Source organism: Daphnia magna, linkage group LG7 (assembly GCF_020631705.1).
Source record: "Daphnia magna isolate NIES linkage group LG7, ASM2063170v1.1, whole genome shotgun sequence".
Taxonomy (NCBI): Eukaryota; Metazoa; Arthropoda; class Branchiopoda; order Diplostraca; family Daphniidae; genus Daphnia; species Daphnia magna.
The window spans coordinates 13,305,022-13,326,102 of record NC_059188.1 but is presented as its reverse complement, the minus strand read 5'-3'; the positions used below and the strand labels follow the sequence as shown (position 1 = coordinate 13,326,102).

Here is a 21,081-nt window from a genome sequence, read left to right as displayed (position 1 = left end):
ACACAGCTTCTCGTCAGCTAATGCAGGCATGTTTTCTACATTGTTCTTTAGGTTTGAAACATTCTTAAACCTAAAATGGACAACTATTGATCAGGTGAGAACATACCAAATGAGCTAGCTTTCGTAGAAAATTTATATTGCGAGGTACTTACGTCGCGATTGTCTTCATAAATAAAGAGGTCCATCAATAGCTTTGCTATTACTACGTATTGCTTTTAACGCTGTTCTTTTCATGAAGAAAAATTTTCTTTCATTTAGTTAAATCACACTAATTTGTTTCAGTAAGGCAAATTGTGCAGAATTATTTATTTAAGTAAGATGATGTCCACACAGCCAAAACGCCATGTCTTGTATTACCACGCGCCTGGTAAGTGGTAACTTTCCCTGGTGGCCTGTGCCGGTGGTTCGTCATGTTGTCACATCTCACATTACAATCGGGATGCAATTTAAGAAATTTTCCTTCAAATTTAAATAAATAGTTCACTAAAAATTATGATTATAAATTATTAAATTCTTTAATCCTAATTATCATACTAAATTATTGCTTTTTACTTTTGTATTTATAATTTTGTAAAAAGTTGCATCAGTGTGACAGTAGTAGCTACTGTCAGTTGTCAGTTGTCGCTACGTGGCGTGTTTCTGTTGTCGCTGTAGCCGGTTTATTTTGGACACATTTTTCTGTAGACAAAATAATTCTGGAAACTATGGAAATTCTATATAGCGTTCCTTTTTCCGTCTTAGAGGTACCTAACTTGAAGATAAGAAAACCATCATGGCTACATCAGCCTTCAGCAATGACTGTGTTCTCAATAGTGCTGTTGTCGTACTTCATGGTGACGGGAGGTGTGTCCAAACTATTACTTGTTGGTATACAGCACGAAACAAAGATTTAAAGTTTATACTTTTCAAAATAGGTATCATCTATGATGTAATTGTTGAGCCACCCTCAATTGGTTCAACAACTGATGAACGTGGACATTCCCGCCCAGTGAGTTTACAGTTATACATACCTTAGATAAATTAAACTTTCAATTTCTGCTCATAGGTTGCATTCATGCCATACAGAGTTAATGGCCAGTACATTCTGGAAGGACTAGCCTCCAGCTTTATGTTCACTCTCGGTGGTTTAGGCTATATAATACTTGACCAGACTCAGTCAACTACTATGCCAAAATTCAACCGATTGCTACTCATCTTTCTTGGATTCATTTGCATCATTATTTCATTCCTCACCACATGGATTTTTATGAGAATGAAGCTGCCGTAAGTTATTCTTATCATGACTTACCCATTAAAAAGTTAAATCCACCATCATTTTGTTTAGGGGCTATCTTCAGTCTTAAATTTACTGGTGAATAAAGAAAAATACAGTTAATTACACATTTCTATTTGTTTTTCTGATATTTTTGGTTGTGACAAAGGGATGGTACGGTGTGTATAATGAATCATCTGTCAAAATCACCAAAATAATATTTATTCAGTTAGGCTGAACTGATGAGTCTAAAAAACTTACATGAAAAAAACCTGTTTTTTAAGCCTACTGAAATTAGCTTTAATTCCAGGCCAGAGTAGACTAATGTTTTTCTTGTGCCATTCAATGTTATATCTCAAGTGTTTTTCCCTGTTTTCATCCAAAAATGCTCTGTAAAACTCTGATAAATCATCAGCAGTTAGAGGCTGTCCTGTTACATTGGCTTCATTACCCCTCCTTTTCATGACTGACATGACAAACTGTTCTTTGGCCTGGTGATGAACACATTGTTAAAAGCCATTGGCAATAAGAACAGTTACAATCATTACCTGATTAAACTGAACATTATGGGCAGTCCAAAACACGTGATTCCAGTCTTGCACCAGAGCACGTTTAAGTCTGTATTCTTTTTCATAGGCCGTCTCGTCAGGAGGGATGTAAAATGTAATCAGGCGAAGGCTAGATTTTGGGTCGGGAAGTCCATAAACATCAGATGTACCGGTTACTTCGGCCACTATTTCCGATGCCTTCCAAAACGCTATTTTTTAACTGAGCATATCCCACAACACAAGTTTATGAAAAATAATTAAGACAAATATTTTACCTTGTTAGAAAAGCCACGATTAGCCAACAAACGTCGCCAAATACGTCCAAAAGCAACCATCGTCATCCTAAAATATAAACACTCTGTGTCGTATCCGTTTAGTGCTGAGCTGTGCCGAGAAATCTCTACGAGAAAGCGTTTTCACCAAGGTCCGACAGGTGGTGTGACAGCTCAAGGGTAAAAAGGTAACAACATGGCTTTGCGAACCCTAACTACAATAGGCCGGAAAATTTCTGAATGGAATCTCTTAAAGATTACAACAGTTTTCGCGACCAACACTCGCAATCTGAAACAAGGTAAGTTTTTTTTCTCATTTGAAACTCATTTTTCTAAATCCATAATCCTAACCATTCATTTACCACTAGTTACCCAGAGCGAAACAGCAGACGGTACATTAGTGATAGCCGGTACTTACGTCCCTTCAGACAGAGCGAGTAATTTGGTCACAGTCAAGCTAGACCATGAGGGGCCTTGCAGTGCTTGTTACATGTGCAAACTTAATCTTGATGTCAAACATACGGTGAAACCCCCATTTCTATTCAGTTTTACATGTAAACTTCACCATCTCCAAGCTAAAATGTAAAACAATTCTTGTTCACAGGATGTCCTGATACTTAGTCAGTTTCTGAGGACAGATGGATGTATGCTTCCTCGCAGAATAACAGGTTTATGCAAAAGGCAGCAGAAGCGTATTGGAACAATGGTTACCATGGCACAGAAGGCTGGCCTGATGTCAAACATTAATCCATCGTGGAGCCACAAGGACCCAAGAAAGAGATACAGATACAAGAAATGGAATTCTTATTGGGATGAAACTACAATCAAATGCTAGAAATTTAACATTCAGAAATGCAGTATAATAAAGAACATTCATAAATTTGGTATTTCACCTCTAATTTTTTTAATGCTCTATATTAAGCATTCTACTGGCTCATTATCCTGGTTTGTTAGTTGCTCAAGATTAAATTTTGCTTCAGCTATATCATCACACAATGACAAAGATGCCTGAAATTCAGATTTTAAAATAGGTATAAAAGTAATATTAGAAAAGTCATAAAATTAAGCTAAGCTCAGAAACACAGCTTAAATTATTCAAACTAACTTACAAGCAGCAGTGCTTTTCCTTCTTGCTTCCGACCATCAAGTAAAGCCAAGACAGCCAAATTATTACAGGCTTCACAATGATATGCGTTAATTCGTCGGGTCAGTTTCCAACAAAGCTCTGCTAATTGCAAGTCTCCCGTCGCCAGACCTACGTGGCCGGCGTTGTACCATATCATTGCCAGCAAGTGCAAGTCATCTTTCACTGCAAGACTAAGGGCATTTTCAATGCAAGGAATTACCATGTCAAACTGTTGTGTTTTTAGACAGCATAAGGCAATATTGCAGAACACTTCTGCAGTATGTATTCCCATTTGAAGAAGTCGCCTTTAAGAAAAGTCACTACTTTAGCTTATTCGCTCGTTTTGAAATTTTTCTAACACGTTACAAACCCACCTGTAAAGCACAAGGGCCCATTCCGGCTGCCCAGTATAGAAGAGGTATGCTGCAATACATGCCACTGCCTCGGTGTTGCTACAGTCGTAATTTAAGATCTCCTTGTAAGTCGAAACGGAATCTTCCGATTTTTGAAGATCTTCGTATATCCTAACTTGTTCATGCATCTCATTACCCAATCTGACTTTTGAAAAATTGATTGGAGAATTTAGTTTACCTAGCTATTCCCGATAGGATGACAGTGTCTTTAGGAAATTTTTCCAAACCCTTTTTATATATCTCGAGGGCTGCCATCGGTTGATCAATGATCAGGTAAGATTTTGCAATTAGCAGCACACCGTCTGTATTATTCATTTCGATATGCCAATCCGAGGTCGTCTGAACAATTTGGCGAACAAGTCCTAATCGTACCTTTAACACAGATGGGTTAGTTTTAGTTTTGTACTCGCCGAATCATAAAAAATTGACTCATACCAAACACCTAGCAATGGCACATTTCCAGAAATGGTTTTTCTCATCTTTGCTGTACGATTGAAGAATAGATAGGCTTTGCTGGGCTTGATTTGCCAGTTCCAATGCCTAGAAGATATCAATATATTTTTAATAACGAGAATAAAGTTACGTAGATATACAAACTTACGCTTTTGACATCTCCTTGCACGAAGTAGAGATATTCGAAAAGAGGCTTAGCCAGTTGAGATAAAGCCGCATATTGAGCTAGATTTATTCGCGCAACGTTGATGAATGATTCAGTCTCGGTTGACAACGAAGCTGTTCCTAATCTACTTAGTATTCGACTCGTTTGAGCTCGACTTTTTGCTGTACCTTGGCTATTACTAATATCATGCGACCCTCCTAACCCACCATGGTTAAGACGAACCACTCCACTCAAAGGTCGAGATTGGGTTGGGGGTCTGTTGTCAGAAGTTGTGCTCTTGTCCCGTTTAGCTGTTTTGACAGATGTTACCGTAGACGTACCATTTGGTGCGGTTTTTGTCCATCGGTTCTCGGCAGAAGTGGCTTCGGCTAAACTTTCCAAAACCTCGGTGTCATCATATGCCACTCGCTGAGTCAAGGCTCGCACTTTCAGAATCCACGCCGCCTGGTGCTGGCCATTTTCTTGTAAAATATCTGTGCACACTTGTGCACATTGAATTAAGTTGCGTTTTCGATAAAGACTCACTGCTGTATAAAAGGGGTCCATCCCAATAGGTATCGCTCTGTTTCTACACTACCTCTACATAAACACAGTTCAAAACAACGTTTACATAAGAGTTCGCTGGTGTTATTGTTTTTACAGCAACGCGTTACCATGGTAATGGGAAAACCTGAGGCCAAATTATTCAAAAATCCATTCCATGTTAATTGAACTTTTGGTCACGGAAAGAGTAAAAAATGTCGTTGTCCAGTTAATAATGTATTGCGCGCAATACCAGAAAATGGACATTCAAAATCACCTTGTCTCATGTTTAGATCAGTCTTTACCACTGTGCGGTTCCACGTCCATTTCAACTGACATGACTGGATCTTGGGGAGCTGCTGCAGATTCACCAGCCGGAACCTCCTTATTAAATCATAGTTTGTTCGTACACGATTTCTATACTCATAATAGTCAATATCGTTATACTTTTAAGTCTCCTTCGACGTCCGGAGGTAGTGGCCTTCCACCACGGCGATCCTCCTTATCCAGACCAGCTAGAAAAGATTCGACGCCACCATCATCGTAAATGGTGAAATCCATTCCTTTGCCGACAACCCCGATCGAGACGTTCTGTGATTTGAAAAAGGAATTACGTGTTAGCACATCAAATTGTATATGGAACCAAAAAATTGTAAATTACCTTGGAAGTTAGCTCGACTTCATTCGGTAAGGTATCGCGAAGTGCTCGAAGTCCGTGACGCACTAAATCTTCAACACTACATTCCAAAAATTCGTTCAAATGTTTCTCCAGGTAAGTGCGGGCTGACTGTGACCGAGCACCAATAGCCATGGCCTTGCAGTCGAAATAGGTAGCAGAGGGGCATGTTTGGTAGATATGGGGACCTTTATCCTGTGACAAAATAGATAAAATATTTAGTATTGTAAGGGGAAAAGAAATTACTTTGTAAAATGTTTATTAACATCGTAGCCGGCAACGAGAAGGCCAACTCCATAAGGGCGGCGATCATAACGCTGGGTGCAGACTTGAAGCTTGTTACCCAAGTTGCCAATCAGTCTTGAAACAGGGAGAGGCTCATCATGGGAATAGCGATGGTTGAGGCACTCGGTTCGCATATAGCGACTAAGGAAACGGGCATCAGCTGTCAAGCCAGCAATCGTCATACCCATGTGTGTGTCAATAGGAATAATCTTTTTTTGGTATGCCGACAACTCAGATGTTGCTCGTTTCAAAGCCACAATCGCAGCATGTGTCTTGCTTTTCAAACCAATAGTGGCTGATCCCTGTTTCACTGCCTCCATGGCATATTCAACTTGATGGATTCTTCCTTGTGGGCTCCACACTGTAACATCATTGTCATACTGATTACGGAACTGCAAAATACAAGAAAGACTATAATCAGAAGGTGGATCTAAGAGCAATATTAGTTGCAGAAAACAATTTTGCAGATTAGTTTTCATGACACCTCAATAAACACAGAAGTAAAGACAAAATAAACATTTAAAATTTCAGGTAATATCTTAACTTCAATAATTTAAATTTATACGTAAAATAAAATACATTCTTGACGAATGAGTGTCACAACTTTCACAACGATGGTCTCGTTCCCAAGATAGGGATTCAAATAAATTACAGTTTTATAAAGAACTTTTTAAACTTGTGTTTACCATGGTTTATCGCTTTATGAGGTTAACTTTCTAACTGTTTAGAATTTGGAGCCGGGAACCCAAAAACGAAAAATATGAATTAATGCTGAGTCGCGGTGTCTCTTCCGTCAAACTTTTTGTGGACAGAAATGGAATATGGGTACTTTACATAACGAAGCCTCTTCTTACTATTGTAATCATTTTTTAAATATTTTATCAGAATTTTATGTTAACTGCTAAATACTAAGTGCTAAGTGCTACGCCAAATTAGCTACGATATTATTTGCTTTGTGTTCAATAAAAAACGAAATTTTCTCTAGGAAATGATAGAACGTATGAATTTATGATTCTTTACTCTCTTCAGCCTAGTTTACACCAATGATGGGGACCTGTCTCTTAATTCTTCAAACAGTCTTAAGACGTTTTAAAACAAGTTTTTCTTATGAAACTATTAATTAACTTTAGGAGCTGTATAGGCATTAAAACAAAGTCATAATGCATACTTTATGAAAGTTCAAAAGATTTGCTTCATGCAAAAGTCCTTGTCATTGGTGCCAACTTCGCGCTATTTTTCCGTCTGAGCTGAATTTCGTCATTCATTGCGAGTCCTTCTACGTGACTACTTGACACGGATGTGTGAAAAGACAAAACAAAGACGTTGAATTAAAATCGGTCGTTTTTAATAAGGAAGAATGAATCATTCGAGGCGGATTTTCACAACCGGAAGAATCGTTCAGCAGCCGAGGCAGATAACAGGCTAGTCATTATCGCATCCGTTTAAGTAAAATATCCGTCTGAATTTTTTTGCTACCGCAGTGTATTAACAAATCCTTTAACAAAAGTAAGACACAGTCATGGTCATAATTGGAGGGAAAGTGCACGGATGTTAGCTAACCGCTTTCTCTTTAAAAAAATTTTTACTGTCGAACACTTTCACCCGAATACAATTTTTGTAACACACACTGCCCCAAGGAGTCCAGTCAGCTTTTAATCTTCCAGTTAACGCTGTGCGAGGAGCTCGAACGTTCTTTCATCTTCTACGTGCGTACGTAACCAGTTTCTTTTATTTATCTTCGGCCAAGTGATTTTGAATTTTGGTGTTCCGCCTATCACGACACGCTCCTTGTCGTGGCCTTTGTGCGCAGCAGCAAGCAAACCTTCTAGTTCCACCCAGTCATCGAGTCAATTACTGAACGATTGAAATCCGAGATAGCTTGACTTAGTAAACGGGAAATGACCGCGTAAAAACCCATCAGACCGCCGAGGAAACGAATGACAGCCAACTGCTACCAACGATTTGATTCCAGTCGACAACTAGACCCCGAAGCTGACGCTACAGAATTTCTTTGTGAAACACTCAATTCATAAGTTATTTGTACGAAGCTATTGCAAACAAACGATATGGTGATGAGTCAGTGCTTTCAGCGACGTTGGGTTACGTTCTTTGCTATCGTTTTTGTTTTAACGTGCTACTCCGAGATTGTTGAGGGGCAGCAAAACTGGTTCAAACCAGCTGCGACAACGAGAAGACCAATAGCAACAGCAATCACCAGCAGCAAGACCAAAAGGTTTCCTGAAGCCAGAAAACCGGCAGCGGTCGTCTTTCCAGAAGGTACACATTTATTCAAAGCTTTAATCTTTAATGACTCGCATGTTGCCCGTGTTACTCAGTTTCAAATTTGACATATTTTCGCAGATGGACAAGGTGCTGAAATTCCAGCTAACAAGATGCATCAAGAGGTAAAAATTCAGAACAAATTTTTACGTCGTAAATGGCCACCTTTCTAACTTAGGTTTTAAATTAATTTCGTTTAAAGATCCCCTTAAGTTTGTTGAACCAGTTGAACGAAGCAACAGACTGGACTGAATTCCTCAAATACGTCGACAACGTAACAGTTATTGAAGGCGATGGTGACACTCCTTACGTTTACGGATGGGATGTTGACGGTAAGTTCAGTTATTAGACTTGTATCATTTGCAAAAATTTGAAGAGACCTAAAGTATTTACAAACTACAACAGGGCGCACAAAGGATCCAAATGGAGCAGAAAGAGGTACGGTATAAAATAATTTCCTTTGTGAAGAAACGTATGGTATATCTGTGTGCAGAATCACTTAACTAATAGATTTCGTGTTAAACCAGATGCTAGTGTTCCAGCAAAAGCAGCCCACTGCATCCCAGGTAGGCAGTTAAGTCTTAACAAAGTTAGCCTTAACATCTTTTAAATGTTTATGCTTAACTATAGAGTTGCAAACCGTACCGTTGTTACCCAACTCGGATTCTTCGGTTCTCTTCTATCCGACGTGCACACGAGTCGAACGATGTGGCGGATGTTGCAGTTCAGACCTTCTCGTCTGCGAGCCCATCAAAACTGAGATCGTACATTTCCAGGTGCCATTCTATCCTTTTTACCTTTAAATTACTGACATTTGTCAGCTTAACAATCTTTCCTTTGCTTGCATTAGGTGCTCAAGACTCAGTATGCAGGTGGCAGTCGGATGAAGTTTGCCGGAAAAGAATCCGTGCCTGTCGAGAAACATACGGCCTGCAAATGTCAGTGCAAAGTCAAAGAATCGGTATGAAGCCTTAAAAGATATTGCTAGATAATGAATTCAATTATCCGCAATTCGTTCTGTTACAGCACTGCACGGTTAATCAGGAATACGTGCCGGGAGCTTGTCGTTGTGAGTGTTCCAATATCGACGACCGTCGTAAATGCGAATCAGATAACCAAACTAGGTATTAAGACACATCCCAGCAATAATTGTTTGAACTGTCTTACCTTAACCATCTCTCTTTTTTGTGCGTAAACACCAACAGGTATTGGGATTCAAGGAATTGCATTTGCAGATGCCGTGACAATGGAGTCAACTCCCAGTGCTCGACGGGATTCTATTTTAACGAAGACGTTTGCAAGTCGGTTGCGAATAGCTTAAATGTATAAGCAATGAATAAAGAAACTCATTTCTTGTCTATGGTATTAGATGCACACCGTGGGTGTTTCAACGGAGAGACTTCGATTTGGGTATTGACTTTGAAGAAGAAGATAGTCGTCAACCTGTCGTCATTCCCCAATACAACGATATTCCAGTTAACCGTCGGCCAGTGGTACCACCACGACCAATCTACAAAGAAGAAGATAATTACAAAGAAGAAGAAAAGAAATCAAGACCTGTTGAGCGATTTCAGTTTGCCAATAACTGGAATCTTCAGAACAGTAGGCCACGTCAACCCTAACGGAAATTATGGCTGCATTATTACTACATTACTAAAATATTATGCTTTTGTGTTGTACTCCACATTTTATTTGCGTTGCTGCGTTTGTTGATGGAACGGCGATGAATTGTTTTACATACCATTTCGATATTTTACTGAAAATTTTAATTACTGTGTGATACGTCGTCGATAGAATGGCGATCGTGATTTGCATTTGATTCTGGAACGTGTCGATTTGCTAGTAGTCTTCAAATTGTCTCAAGTCAGCCAAAAAATCTTTAACGAAGACAATTTCCTTGGAAAAGGCCATTGAAATCTGACCAAACCTGATGAATTTATTGCTCTCCATGAACCGAGTTATTTCGGTTTCACCTTCAAGCACGTGATTCCATTCCACGGTCAACGTCTTTACACAATCAAACTGAGAAAATTAGCGCAATGAGATGGACACACTCGGTGGAAAAAGATTACCTTGATATCGACTTTGTGCCAAGGTATAGTCTTTAAGACTTGCAATTCAGAACCCTCAATGTCGAGACTGAAATAGTCCACCTGTGTTCTACCAACAGCAATTAGCATAGAATAGAGTGGAAAGCATTGAGCTTTGTATAGGTATGGTACGTCGCTTTTGCTACTCCCTTCTTCTTGTCTTAGATGATGTTTTTCTGAGGTAGATACCGGAATGGGCTGTTCATCGTACCGTTCCAAGATAGCACCCAATGACCCGACTGTTGCATTAAAGACCACCTATGTTACATGAATCGCGTAACGTCTTATCTGCATTTGAATCTGGATGGACAATTCACCTCCATGGGGTAAGGTTTCGTACTGAGGCAGACGGATGACGTAAAAGCTTTACGGTTACGTCCTTTGAGCGCTTTGAAAGATACTTGATCGGTTTCAATCAACAGCCCAGTCCAGGCAAGTGACCGTTCCATGTAATAAGAGTGTTGGAAAGCGTTTCTCCGTCGTAAGCTCCGCATTCGATGAAGAATCCATTCGTCTGCATAATTTTCACGCCAACGAGAAAAGTAATGAACGTGCGTTAAAGCTGATGAAAATAAATATTCACTTGATTGCGAAGAATTCTTAGAATGCCCTTAGCTTGGCCGTCAGACGGATCGAGTAATAAGGGATTTCCCAGTTGATACGGAACACTTCGTAGCGCTGGTCGGACCAGGTAATTCTTCTGAATCAACTGTACGACACACGGATGGTCTTGCTGCAGTTTATTTTGATTGGCGTACTCTAAATTTTAATATGAATGTATGTATCATTAACAACGAAACAAGGATGCCTTACCAACTGTGCAATCAATAGAAGACAAATCTTTGTCTGGTGTTTTGGCCCATTTTCTTCCATACGTTTCTTCCATTAAATTGTACTTGTGCGAAAGTTCTTCCGTTGCAGCTTCGGCTGGCAGAAGCGTAGGATAAACCTGATAGAATTCAATTAAAAGATAAATAATACATTCGAAAATCGATTCAACTACCTGCATTTACCTGTTGTTGCCCCACAGCGATTGATTTAGATAAGAATCCACCATAGATCGAATCCACCATCACTAGCTTGAAGATGTAGAGGAGGCACAATAATAGAACAGGGAAAACGAGACGAGGAAGCAGATAAAATCGAATAGCTCGAGTAGGGATTCGCATTGCGTTTGATGAGGTAAGGCTACAAGTTGAACACGCTTGCGAGTTTGTTTGTTTTTAAACGAAAAATGAACTCTAGTTTACGTTACTTTGATTACCGACTGATGGTATAGGCACCTTCTTTTCACTCTCAGCTTTCCTGTATTCAAAAGTGCCCTGATTGTTGCGATGCGTGATTGTAACCATAATCACAACTGTAAAGAGCCTCAGGAAAAATCACCAATCTTCTTTTTTAAAAAGAGACAACCTCTCTCACTGATGTTCTCGAGAATACTGGCATTTGATGGCGTATGTAAATTAGCCTCAGGATTCTACTGATCGAGGAGAAGGAGCTCAAATAACCCAAAAGATGAAATAACCTTGCCAAAAGCGTTCAGCAATCAAACTGTAATTTTCTCTTTGTGCTTCGTTGGCAAGGGCAGAGTGAGGTCGATTGAATTTGATTCAGCGCTGTAACGATTCGTCTGTATTCCATTTTACTTTTCTCGTTATCCCTACATTAACGTTGACACAAGTAATTGAAATTTCATTCGTCCTCGTATTCTCTGAAGTCATCGAGGAAGTCTTTGACGTAGACTACGTCGCGAGAGAACCGCATGGAAAAGAGACCAAACTTGATGAATTTATTGCTCTCCATTAGACGTGTTATTCCTTCTTCACCTTCAGGGACATGATTCCATTCCACTGTCAATGTCTTTTAGCATTTGTAGTTAATCAAACGGTTCGAATTGATGGCGTTCAAGTGTTTCAAACTTACCTTGATATCAACCTTTGCCCATGGTATGGTCTTTAGTATTTTGTATTCGGCACCTTCGACGTCCAGACTGAAATAATCCACCCGAGTTCTGCCGACGGCGATCAGCAAGGAATACAGCGGGAAACATTGCATTTTGTAAACGTCGGTCGTGTCTTTTTTGTTAGGTATATCATCGCTGTTATCCGTTAGATCCGACTTCTTATGCTGCACGTCCTTCTTTCCCTCTGAGATGAAGCTCATGGTGCCTATGGTAGCATTGTAGACAACCTGATTTCATCCCAATCATAAATATCGGTTTAGTAATAGACGTAATATCATTCTCGTGCGATCGACTTACTTCCATAGGGTAAGGCTTGGTGCTGAGGCAAACGGGTGAAGTGTAAGCTTTGCGATTACGATTTATGAGCTGATTAAATGCCAATTTATCAGCTTCAATCACCAACCCCGTCCAGTTTAGTGACCTCTCCATGTATAAACTGTTTGAAAGAAATTCTCCATCGTATCCTCCACAATCAACGAAGAAACCGTTAGTCTGCAAACAAATATTTGGTCGTTTTAAGTACAGTTTAAATCAATGCAAGTAAAACTAGCGAAAACTACGCTCACTTTATTCTGCAAAATTCGTAGGATTGCTTGAGCTTGTCCGTCAGATGGATCGGCCGATTCGGGCACATCTAGCCGATAAGGAACATGTTGTGGTGATGGTTTGCGAAGATAATCACGCCGAATGAGGCGGATGACGCACGGATGATCTTGTTGCAGTTTATTCTTGTTGGCGTATTCTTAAATCCAATTAATAATTTTCATTTTTTTTTTTTTTGGTCTGCACGAACGGTGATGGCTAGAGAATATCAATGTTTGTGATTGATTTTTATACCTACGGTGCAATCCCGTGCGGAGATGTATTCCTCTTCCGGTCTCTTGGCCCATTTCCGGCCGAAACTTTCCTCCATCAAGTTGTACTTGATTGGAAGTTCTTCAGTATTAAATCGCTCCTGACGTTGTGAATGAGAATATTCGGAAAGCAGAAGCTGTTGCAAATATTATCACCCAATCAATAGGAATAATTAGAAATTCTGTGAAAATGATTAAACTTATTACCTCCAGTGATTCGCCCTTATGTGCTGGCGCTTCAATGTGTTGAATTATTGCAACAAACAATTCCGACGTTAAGAATGCCAGAATGTAGAGGATGAACAAAATCAAGGCAGGAAGAACAGTTCGAGATAATCGACCATGGCGAATAAGAACGCGAGAGAATCGCATTGTAATCGAGTCCCCCTTGAAAACTGGTGCAATTAAGGGGCAGGTTTAAAACAATAAAAGAATTAAAAGTGAGGGGCTAGGGATTTTTATGTAACAAGCAATGCCATCGATAGTTCAATCCAGTCTCATTTCCACTTTTTTCTCTCTGTACACGTTTCTTCTTCGCATTAGGAGGACAATATCGGAGAAAATAACAAAAGTTGCCCAGCTCGCACCTCACCTGCTGATCTTATTCAATAAGCGTCTGATAACTCTGATGAACTATGGCAAAAAATAAAAAAAAGGAACAATAGAAATTGATCTTCATACCTTGAATGGCTTGCAGTCGAGTGTCCATTTTCAATGGCATCGCGTATTTGCCTCTCAACAAGAGGCGGGCCTTTCATTGGCCAACCAGTCACTAAAGAACACATCCCCACAACAACACAACATTTGTTTTTCCTTTTTCTTTCTATCCACACAATTGATTCCCACTCTCAATATAGGATGATGTACTTTTAATCCCTAAAACACGACCATTTGGGTTCGGTTGACATTTCACTTTTATCCAAACGACACCTACCTTAAGACGTGACCAAAAGTCACTGCCTTAAAACGTCAGGAATTATTTTAAGCCGATAGAGCATGTGCTCGTAAACGTGGAACTGATTATATTGAACTCCGCGGAAGATGACGGCCGTCCTCGAAATGCACCGGTCCCCAGAATGTACCAAATTAACATGATTAGCTAATTCTGTAGCAAGACGGTTGGATAGAAACCGTTCACAACCTCTTTCGTCTCTTGTGTTGTATGAGACGATACCCAACCGATGCAGACACTCGCGATTGAAAGACGTTGGTAACACGACACTACTCTTGCCGGAATTCCGAAAATGGCCCCACCTTTTACAATCTGCTTCATCAGAAGATTGATGGACGTCAGGATGGCGGAAATGATGCACTAAACGGCGGATGGCTGCTCTGTTAAAGACATACACGTCTCCAATGATCGATGGGTGTTCTTTGTCGTTGGCAGCCAGGTAAAAAGGTGTTCCAGTGTCTTGGACGGACAGCATCGTTTTCAGTTGTTCAACCACTACGTAACTAAAGAAACAGCGCAATGAGAAATTAAGTATTTCGAGAAAAACATAAGAATATTTACGTGTTTTCGTCAGCTTTGAGAAACCAATGCGAGTCATTGAGATGATGGTCGTACAAATGCTGTAACACCTCAGATGTTGTCCTTCCAACAATCCGGATAATTCCAGCATTGTCCGTCTCACTTAGTCGTTCTTCTTTTCCATTATTAGTGTCGTTCGTGTAAACAAACAACAGTTTATCACATCGTTTGCCCCACGTCTCTCGGATTACGTTTTCTGCATGACTGATGGATAAGCTGAACGTCGATGAAACCCAACACAACAATTGGATTTTAACGTCCGATTCATTTCCCGTCTCTAATGGAAAACTGGAAAGATCAAATTGAATAAGTAATTATGTCTTTAAAACAGAAATGCATTATGATACCGTGACTGAGTGACGGCGGATGAAGTTGGATTAACAAGATTGACACTGACAGGAATCAGCTGATGACTTTTCTTGGTGATCCAGCCACTGTTTAGCACAATATCAACAACGAAAAAGACATTGAGGCAGAGCCAGAGGAGAAAACGAGGACGCCGGAATAAGAACATGGGTCAGCAATGCGGTGAACAGTTTCTCTAGATTCTTACCCATCCGAGCAAGGGTCAGCTAAAAGCAATAAAAGAAAAGCCTTTGTTTTTATTTGCTTCTCGATAGGAAGAGAAGTGGTTTAAAAATAAAAGGAAATGGAAATCAAGGTTGGAAAGATCAGGGCCCTCAAATGTCTGCAGGTGTAATTTGTTGATCGACATTCCCCGTGAAACAAATCAGCTCAAGGCAAAGACTAGTTACTTACAATCCACCACCATGCCAACCAAGACGTAAAGGAACGAACTAATGATGGTTATTCACTCGTCCAACACCGTGCAATGTTGATTGATGAAAGTATGCACTTTCCTTGTCATATTCGATATTTAATAACACGGTGATGGTCTATCGATTTGATGCCTAGAGACAAACACAGGGCTCGCCCTTGAAAGAAAGTCATTTGCATTAATTACACAAGAGAAAGCCACTGAGATGCTGGCAAGTCTTGTCTAGGAGCCTTGAGCGATAGTAGATTTCTGTGGGCTATTTGTCACAGGCGATGTGGATTTCGGACTTCAGCCGCTACCGGAAAAGTGATGAGAATTTGTAGTCTGAGTCGTGGTGCCTCTACATCTTGTGGCACAAATGAAACATCATGTTTAGGCTGAGGCAATGCTGTCAATGCCTCCTCCCCTTCCGCCGGAAGAGAGCGATAATGGCCGATTGGATTCTTCTCTCCATCTTTGTCATCTTGTTCACCTTGCTCTGTTTCATCATTATCAGCACTTTGACGGTATTTGCTGTTGAATCATTACTCATTCTTTTGAGGATCCATTAATCCTTATTACGGTAGGGTAAATTAAACGTTATTTAACTCCGTAGATGGAAGAATTTGAACCAGGAAAGTTGGCCAGCTCCGTTGACTCTACTGTCCCTAATTACGGGGATAAATCAATTTCATCAGTGGACCAACGCAATTACAAAACAAGCCAACCTACGAAAAAGATCCTGTTTTGGAACAAGTATTTCGGGACAGAAGACTACGAGCTGAATCTTGGACGAAATTCGTTTCTTGAGGCCGGTTGTCGAGTAAGAAATTGCTTCTTGACGGCCGACCGGACTCTGTTGAATGACAGCGATGCAGTCATCTTCCACGCCAATGATTTCAACGAAAGAGATTTGCCCGACCCGAGATATCGTCGCTCCAATCAACGTTTCATCTTTTACAACTACGAGACTGTACTCACCGCTAGCGACATGCCGGTTTTCAGTCAAACTAAACATTTCTTTAATTGGACCATGACTTATCGACGAGATTCAGACATTTACGATGTCCGGCCGTACGGTTCGCTTAGAAGGCGGACGGATGCTCGTCTCCCACCGTCCAACATGCCCATCAGACTCACAACGGAAACACTACCACCTGATCCAGCCTCGCTGATAACGACATCCTTCAACCGTTCAAGGAATCACCCAATTTTAGCCAAAAAGACGAAAATGGTCGCTTGGTTTGTGTCTCGCTGTCACTCCGATAGCCTCAGAGAAGAATATTTCGAACTGGTTGGTCAACATGTGCCCATTGACATTTACGGTGGATGTGGCCCGCTCAAATGTATGCCTTCCAGGAGCGAAAAGTGCGACAAGTTGCTGGACAGCTACAAGTTCTACGTGGCTGCCGAGAATGCCATTTGCGCCGATTACGTTTCAGAGAAATTCTACCGAGCCCTGGCGTCCGACATCGTCCCCATCGTCTACGGAGGAGCCGATTATTCCGCCTACGCTCCACCCATGTCTTACATCGATGTCGCAGATTTTGTTTCACCCAAAGCCTTGGCTGATTATTTAAAGCTTCTACATGAAAACGACGGCCTCTACTTGAAATACTTTGACTGGAAAAAGGATTACAAAGTGGTGAGTCGACCGGCTGACGGTTGGTGTGAACTTTGCGAGAAACTCAATGATCCCAATCAACTTCCCAAAGTTTACAAAGACCTAACCGACTGGTGGTTTCACAAAGACATACCCTGTCTCTCCGGATATGATTTTCTTGAAACATTGCGTCCTGTTTCCTGATCTTACATTCTTCGGCAAATAACTTTAGTATTTCCTTCTACCGTCGACCTTTGATGAATTCAAAAGCCAGCACACGTAATCATAGCATTTGCTTCTCAAGTAGGGGACGGCAATTTAAATGATTTCGAGAGATTGCGTTGGTGCTGGTCTCTGGCGGCGTGAGTTCGTTCAGTGCTGATCACGCAGCGTAATGTGCGTGTGTTGTCCTCAGCTGACTGCTCGGTGTAGTTGGTTCCATCTTGTACTGTGTCAACCTTTTCAATAAAACTTGAATCAAAAACAATTTAACGTACACAAAATTGTAAATCACGTTTCATCTCTTTAGTTTCGTGAGTAAAGAAAACGAAGCAAAAATGGCAAAGGCTAACTAGTATAGTTTCGGAGGTGCGCTTGTTCTTCCTAAATTCAACGCCTAATTTAACCTCAACTAGTTTCCAGTGGTTCTCCCAACTACAGACATGTCACTTAATCCTTACCTTCTCTTTAAGCGCATTATCTCGTCCACAAGGAAAAGTTTGGTCGTGGCAATCTCAATTTTGGCATCGGGACTCATATTCGTCACCGTCCTTCGTCCTTCGTGGTCGTCCAACATCTCATTCAGCAGCCAACAGATCTCGTATAAATGGGAAGAAATGTTTCAATCAGCGACGGCAGCCATCATTGCCAACACGTTGTCCAGCAGTAACAAGAAGCACGTCGTTGATTGCGATGCCCAATCTACTGATTGGGATGCTCTACTGGACGATGAGTCATTAACTGGTGCTCAACTTGTGAAATATCTCATGTGGACTAACCATTCTTCGTGTCAGCTATCTCACGACTTTGGTGGCGTGATGATGGACAATCCATCCGGATTGGCTGGACAAAAGGCCGTCTGTATCGATCCGAGAGTGGCTCCCAAGCCGGGCAAATGTCTCGTCTACTCCTTTGGCATCCAGGATGACTGGTCCTTTGATGAGACAATGGCTCGTTATGGATGTGAAGTGTTTGCATTCGATCCGTCGACAGGGATGACGTCACACGACCACAGCCCAGGTAACATCCACTTTCACGACTGGGGATTGGGCGATCGCGATGAATATGACCATCATTTCAACTGGACAATTCGTTCATTGACATCCATCTACAAGATCCTTTCGCCGCGTCACGGCAACAAAACAATCGATTACTTGAAAATTGATGTTGAATATTCAGAGTGGATAGCATTGCCTGAAATCATCAGTTCCGGAATGTTATCTAAAATCCGTCAATTAGGCATAGAAGTTCACCTGGACAAAGACGCGTCGCTAGAAGAGCACCGCGTCTGGGCCAAGCTTTTGAGATCGCTGGAGAAAATGGGAATGGTCCGCTTCGATTCCGAATACAATCCGTGGTACGTTGGAAATTTCACCAAGTTTCCATTGTCAGCACCGTTGGGTTACGAGATTGCGTGGTATAATAGTAACCTTTTGCATCCGTTGTTTTAATGTTGTGTTCGTGGAATCTTCCTGTGGACATCAGAAATTGTTAAAAGCAAATGAACAATAAATTCTTATCTGATTTTTGGGAAGTTCAAAGTTTACAGGAATCGATTCTTGAGATGGCCCTTGAGCAAGATGAAAAATTATTTTATACGCATGTGAAACTTGTTCAAAACATAATTGGTCCAATCCAAATTGTCCCTTGTAGCTCTTTTGGACTCCGTGGCTGCCCATGCGCAAACATAAGCCTTGCATCAAGGTTACTAAAATCTATCCATCAGCGATGTCTTATAACAATCGAAAGGGTGATGACATGGATTTTCATCAGCAGATGGCTGGCTTTTTTATTACTGCATCCACTGGATTTTGTTTTTGACGTCTTGCTTTAATCTTCCGGAATGCAAGTCTAATTTTTGGACAGAGCGATAATTCGATATCAAAATGGCATTCGTTAATTGTGGGCAAGGCAGGAACAGCAAATCAAAAAGACTTTTTGTCTTATTGTCTCTAATTAGTTTCGTATCTGGCTTTATACTTGCTAATGCTTGTCTCGAGAAAAATGTTCCAGTTGCCAATCGAAGAAGACACCACGTCTTACGGTAAACGCCAATGTGAAGTTTCAAATTCTTCAAACGATTGGGATACTCTGTTGAACTCAGACATCTCAACAGGTAGTCAAATCATGCAGTATTTCATGTGGAACAATCGAAATGCCTGTCAATTAGTACAAGACTTTGGTGGTACTTTGTACAAGAATCCATCAGGGTGGGACGGACAGAAATCGGTTTGCCTCGATCCTAAACTAGCACCACAACCTGGTGGATGTATCGTCTACTCTTTCGGCATCAAGAACGAATGGTCTTTCGACGAACAAATGTCAGAGTATGGATGTCAAGTGTTTGCTTTTGATCCGTCCATGGGCAAGGATCAACACGACCACACCCCTGGCAATGTCCATTTTTACAATTGGGGACTAGGAGATCGAGACAAGCACGACGTTGACTACAACTGGAAGATACGGTCGCTTTCCTCCATTTATGAGGAACTATCTGCCCGTCACGGTCGTAAGGTCATCGACTATTTAAAAATTGACATCGAATTCGACGAATGGGTTGCTTTACCCGATATAATGGCGTCCGGCATGTTGTCCAAAGTGCGTCAGTTAAGCATGGAAGTACACATGGACTTTGAGGCTTCGTTGGAACAGCATCGTGACTGGGCCAAGCTTTTAAGATCGATGGAGAAAATGGGAATGGTACGCTTCGATTCCGAATACAATCCATGGTACGTCTGTACTTTCATCCAGTTTCCGTTGACGGGATCTTTGGGATACGAGATTGCATGGTATAATAGTAACTATTCATCTGTTTCCACCTAAATAAAAAATAAATTTGTAATGTCTCAATGTGAATCAATTATAAATATACAACATCTCCAATCTACTTTTAAGGAAGAGTTTGTTCTATAGCTTGGAAGAAAGAAACCAGTTGATGTCCCAAAATGTATGACTTGTAAGCAGCCCCAAGCTCTCTTAGGGAAATCCAACTGTGAGTTACGAGAGCATGAGGAATGATATAAATGGGAAAGAAAACCTCGCTCAGAGGTCTTAACGTGAAAAGCACACAATAGGCTAAAATTACAGGCAGAATCTAACCTCACTTCGAGGCTGGAAAATAACACAGAAATCACATATAAACCTTACCACAGACTAAGAGGGTAAAGACTACGAACTGGGATAGGGTTGAGAGGAATGGTCAAGGACATGGTCGTCCTATGCCGTATGGTGGCGCGTCGATCAGATGATCTGAAAAGAATTATTTTCCCTCGTCTCCCTGCCGACTTGAGTCTTCACACACCGTAAGTTTGTAATTAAACTACTTAACATTCCAACAATGTTTTTTTTTGTAAATAGAGCTTAGATATTCCCCATTTAGTATTAATTATTTCATATTTTTATGTGTTGTCTACACATGGTCCATAAAATACTTTATTACACCCCCTTTTTCCCTTTTTCCCACCCCCTTTTTCCCTTTTTCCTACCCCCTTTTTCCCATTTTCAGATGGGAAAAAGGGGGTGTAATAAAGTATTTTATGGACCATGTGTAGACAACACATAAAAATATGGAATAATTAATACTAAATGGGGAATATCTAAGCTCTATTTACAAAAAAAAACATTGTTGGAATGTTAAGTAGTTTAATTACAAACTTACGGTGTGTGAAGACTCAAGTCGGCAGGGAGACGAGGAAAAATAATTCTTTTCAGATCATCTGATCGACGCGCCACCATACGGCATAGGACGTGCATGTCTTCAAGGGGTTTATAGCAGATCGTAGTCTTTACCTCTTAGTCTGTGACCTTACGGAAAGAGAATCAAAGTGGGCGTACACGAGGAAGAGAACTAAACTCTTTCAAAGAGACACCCACACCCACATTATAGGTTGACGTCGCCATTACATGTCGCACGAGTTCAACGCACTAATATGTGGAAAAGCAAGCAGGAAGTGGAGACAGCGCAGCGGCGCCGGACCAGAGTTACACCTTTTCGCTATGGATCTAAAAATCATAATATTCAATCCTATTTCTAAATAACTTAAATAATAAACTACTATTTACTTGTTTTTA

At 40.7% G+C, this 21,081-nt stretch overlaps 11 protein-coding genes across 19 annotated transcripts; 6 read left to right on the top strand and 5 right to left on the bottom strand.

Annotated features, from left to right (window-relative positions):
• The first annotated feature begins 601 nt into the window (after window positions 1-601).
• Window positions 602-1,384, top strand: LOC116926007 (oligosaccharyltransferase complex subunit ostc). The gene is made up of 4 exons (XM_032932773.2): window positions 602-843; window positions 915-988; window positions 1,046-1,263; window positions 1,325-1,384. The coding sequence occupies exons 1-4, from the start codon at window positions 705-707 to the stop codon at window positions 1,341-1,343; spliced, it is 450 nt and encodes a 149-aa protein (XP_032788664.2). The 5' UTR covers window positions 602-704; the 3' UTR covers window positions 1,344-1,384.
• An 846-nt stretch (window positions 1,385-2,230) lies between these two features.
• LOC116926009 (28S ribosomal protein S18a, mitochondrial) lies at window positions 2,231-3,658 on the top strand. Of its 3 annotated transcripts, XR_004395831.2 has the most exons (5): window positions 2,231-2,371; window positions 2,441-2,595; window positions 2,677-2,929; window positions 2,995-3,103; window positions 3,188-3,658. XR_004395831.2 is itself a non-coding variant. In XM_032932777.2 (4 exons), the coding sequence occupies exons 1-3, from the start codon at window positions 2,269-2,271 to the stop codon at window positions 2,905-2,907; spliced, it is 489 nt and encodes a 162-aa protein (XP_032788668.1). In that variant the 5' UTR covers window positions 2,231-2,268; the 3' UTR covers window positions 2,908-2,929; window positions 2,995-3,658. The 3 variants fall into 3 exon arrangements, 2 of the variants coding, with proteins under 2 accessions (XP_032788668.1, XP_032788669.1); XM_032932777.2 differs by having other exon boundaries at window positions 2,995-3,658; XM_032932778.2 differs by lacking the exons at window positions 2,995-3,103; window positions 3,188-3,658 and having other exon boundaries at window positions 2,677-2,952.
• Window positions 2,940-5,013, bottom strand: LOC116925991 (tetratricopeptide repeat protein 8). Of its 2 annotated transcripts, XM_032932747.2 has the most exons (7): window positions 4,884-5,013; window positions 4,213-4,809; window positions 4,047-4,151; window positions 3,790-3,983; window positions 3,573-3,722; window positions 3,182-3,503; window positions 2,940-3,080 (listed from the first exon to the last, which is right to left on the bottom strand). In XM_032932747.2, exons 2-7 carry the CDS (start codon window positions 4,774-4,776, stop codon window positions 2,985-2,987), a joined length of 1,431 nt encoding a protein of 476 aa, XP_032788638.2. In that variant the 5' UTR covers window positions 4,777-4,809; window positions 4,884-5,013; the 3' UTR covers window positions 2,940-2,984. The 2 variants fall into 2 exon arrangements, with proteins under 2 accessions (XP_032788638.2, XP_045032280.1); XM_045176345.1 differs by lacking the exon at window positions 4,884-5,013 and having other exon boundaries at window positions 4,213-4,826.
• LOC116926006 (proteasome subunit alpha type-1) lies at window positions 4,977-6,558 on the bottom strand. The gene is made up of 5 exons (XM_032932771.2): window positions 6,400-6,558; window positions 5,695-6,105; window positions 5,414-5,623; window positions 5,200-5,343; window positions 4,977-5,136 (listed from the first exon to the last, which is right to left on the bottom strand). Exons 1-5 carry the CDS (start codon window positions 6,400-6,402, stop codon window positions 5,047-5,049), a joined length of 858 nt encoding a protein of 285 aa, XP_032788662.1. The 5' UTR covers window positions 6,403-6,558; the 3' UTR covers window positions 4,977-5,046.
• A 660-nt stretch (window positions 6,559-7,218) lies between these two features.
• Window positions 7,219-9,749, top strand: LOC116925996. Of its 2 annotated transcripts, XM_032932758.2 has the most exons (11): window positions 7,219-7,423; window positions 7,527-7,990; window positions 8,075-8,118; window positions 8,196-8,325; window positions 8,399-8,431; window positions 8,521-8,559; window positions 8,624-8,769; window positions 8,844-8,954; window positions 9,020-9,117; window positions 9,199-9,294; window positions 9,363-9,749. In XM_032932758.2, exons 2-11 carry the CDS (start codon window positions 7,780-7,782, stop codon window positions 9,613-9,615), a joined length of 1,161 nt encoding a protein of 386 aa, XP_032788649.2. In that variant the 5' UTR covers window positions 7,219-7,423; window positions 7,527-7,779; the 3' UTR covers window positions 9,616-9,749. The 2 variants fall into 2 exon arrangements, with proteins under 2 accessions (XP_032788649.2, XP_032788648.2); XM_032932757.2 differs by having other exon boundaries at window positions 7,219-7,990.
• Window positions 9,750-9,755: 6 nt separating this feature from the next.
• LOC116926002 lies at window positions 9,756-11,543 on the bottom strand. The gene is given in 7 exon segments (XM_032932768.2): window positions 9,756-10,000; window positions 10,066-10,341; window positions 10,401-10,538; window positions 10,541-10,597; window positions 10,667-10,842; window positions 10,897-11,032; window positions 11,097-11,543. Coding segments are annotated over 7 exon segments (1,107 nt in total). The 5' UTR covers window positions 11,253-11,543; the 3' UTR covers window positions 9,756-9,832.
• A 149-nt stretch (window positions 11,544-11,692) lies between these two features.
• Window positions 11,693-17,081, bottom strand: LOC116925994. 5 transcript variants are annotated; one of them, XM_045176349.1, is made up of 11 exons: window positions 16,946-17,081; window positions 14,779-15,003; window positions 14,414-14,719; window positions 13,582-14,355; window positions 13,493-13,500; window positions 13,108-13,295; window positions 12,884-13,037; window positions 12,613-12,788; window positions 12,344-12,538; window positions 12,007-12,273; window positions 11,693-11,943 (listed from the first exon to the last, which is right to left on the bottom strand). In XM_045176349.1, exons 4-11 carry the CDS (start codon window positions 13,683-13,685, stop codon window positions 11,776-11,778), a joined length of 1,260 nt encoding a protein of 419 aa, XP_045032284.1. In that variant the 5' UTR covers window positions 13,686-14,355; window positions 14,414-14,719; window positions 14,779-15,003; window positions 16,946-17,081; the 3' UTR covers window positions 11,693-11,775. The 5 variants fall into 5 exon arrangements, with proteins under 5 accessions (XP_045032284.1, XP_045032283.1, XP_032788642.2 ...); XM_045176348.1 differs by lacking the exon at window positions 16,946-17,081 and adding an exon at window positions 15,191-15,328; XM_032932751.2 differs by lacking the exon at window positions 16,946-17,081 and having other exon boundaries at window positions 14,779-15,140.
• On the bottom strand, window positions 13,854-14,945 carry LOC116927590 (glycoprotein-N-acetylgalactosamine 3-beta-galactosyltransferase 1-like). Its single transcript, XM_032934619.2, has 3 exons — window positions 14,779-14,945; window positions 14,414-14,719; window positions 13,854-14,355 (listed from the first exon to the last, which is right to left on the bottom strand). The coding sequence occupies exons 1-3, from the start codon at window positions 14,943-14,945 to the stop codon at window positions 13,854-13,856; spliced, it is 975 nt and encodes a 324-aa protein (XP_032790510.2).
• LOC116925993 (alpha-(1,3)-fucosyltransferase C) lies at window positions 15,578-16,995 on the top strand. Its single transcript, XM_032932750.2, has 2 exons — window positions 15,578-15,715; window positions 15,805-16,995. Exons 1-2 carry the CDS (start codon window positions 15,578-15,580, stop codon window positions 16,993-16,995), a joined length of 1,329 nt encoding a protein of 442 aa, XP_032788641.2.
• A 372-nt stretch (window positions 17,082-17,453) lies between the features above and the next one.
• On the top strand, window positions 17,454-18,544 carry LOC116926003 (methyltransferase-like protein 24). Its single transcript, XM_032932769.2, has one exon. It carries the CDS (start codon window positions 17,454-17,456, stop codon window positions 18,459-18,461), a length of 1,008 nt encoding a protein of 335 aa, XP_032788660.2. The 3' UTR covers window positions 18,462-18,544.
• Window positions 18,545-18,996: 452 nt separating this feature from the next.
• LOC116926004 lies at window positions 18,997-19,886 on the top strand. The gene has a single exon (XM_032932770.2). It carries the CDS (start codon window positions 18,997-18,999, stop codon window positions 19,831-19,833), a length of 837 nt encoding a protein of 278 aa, XP_032788661.2. The 3' UTR covers window positions 19,834-19,886.
• Window positions 19,887-21,081: the final 1,195 nt, after the last annotated feature.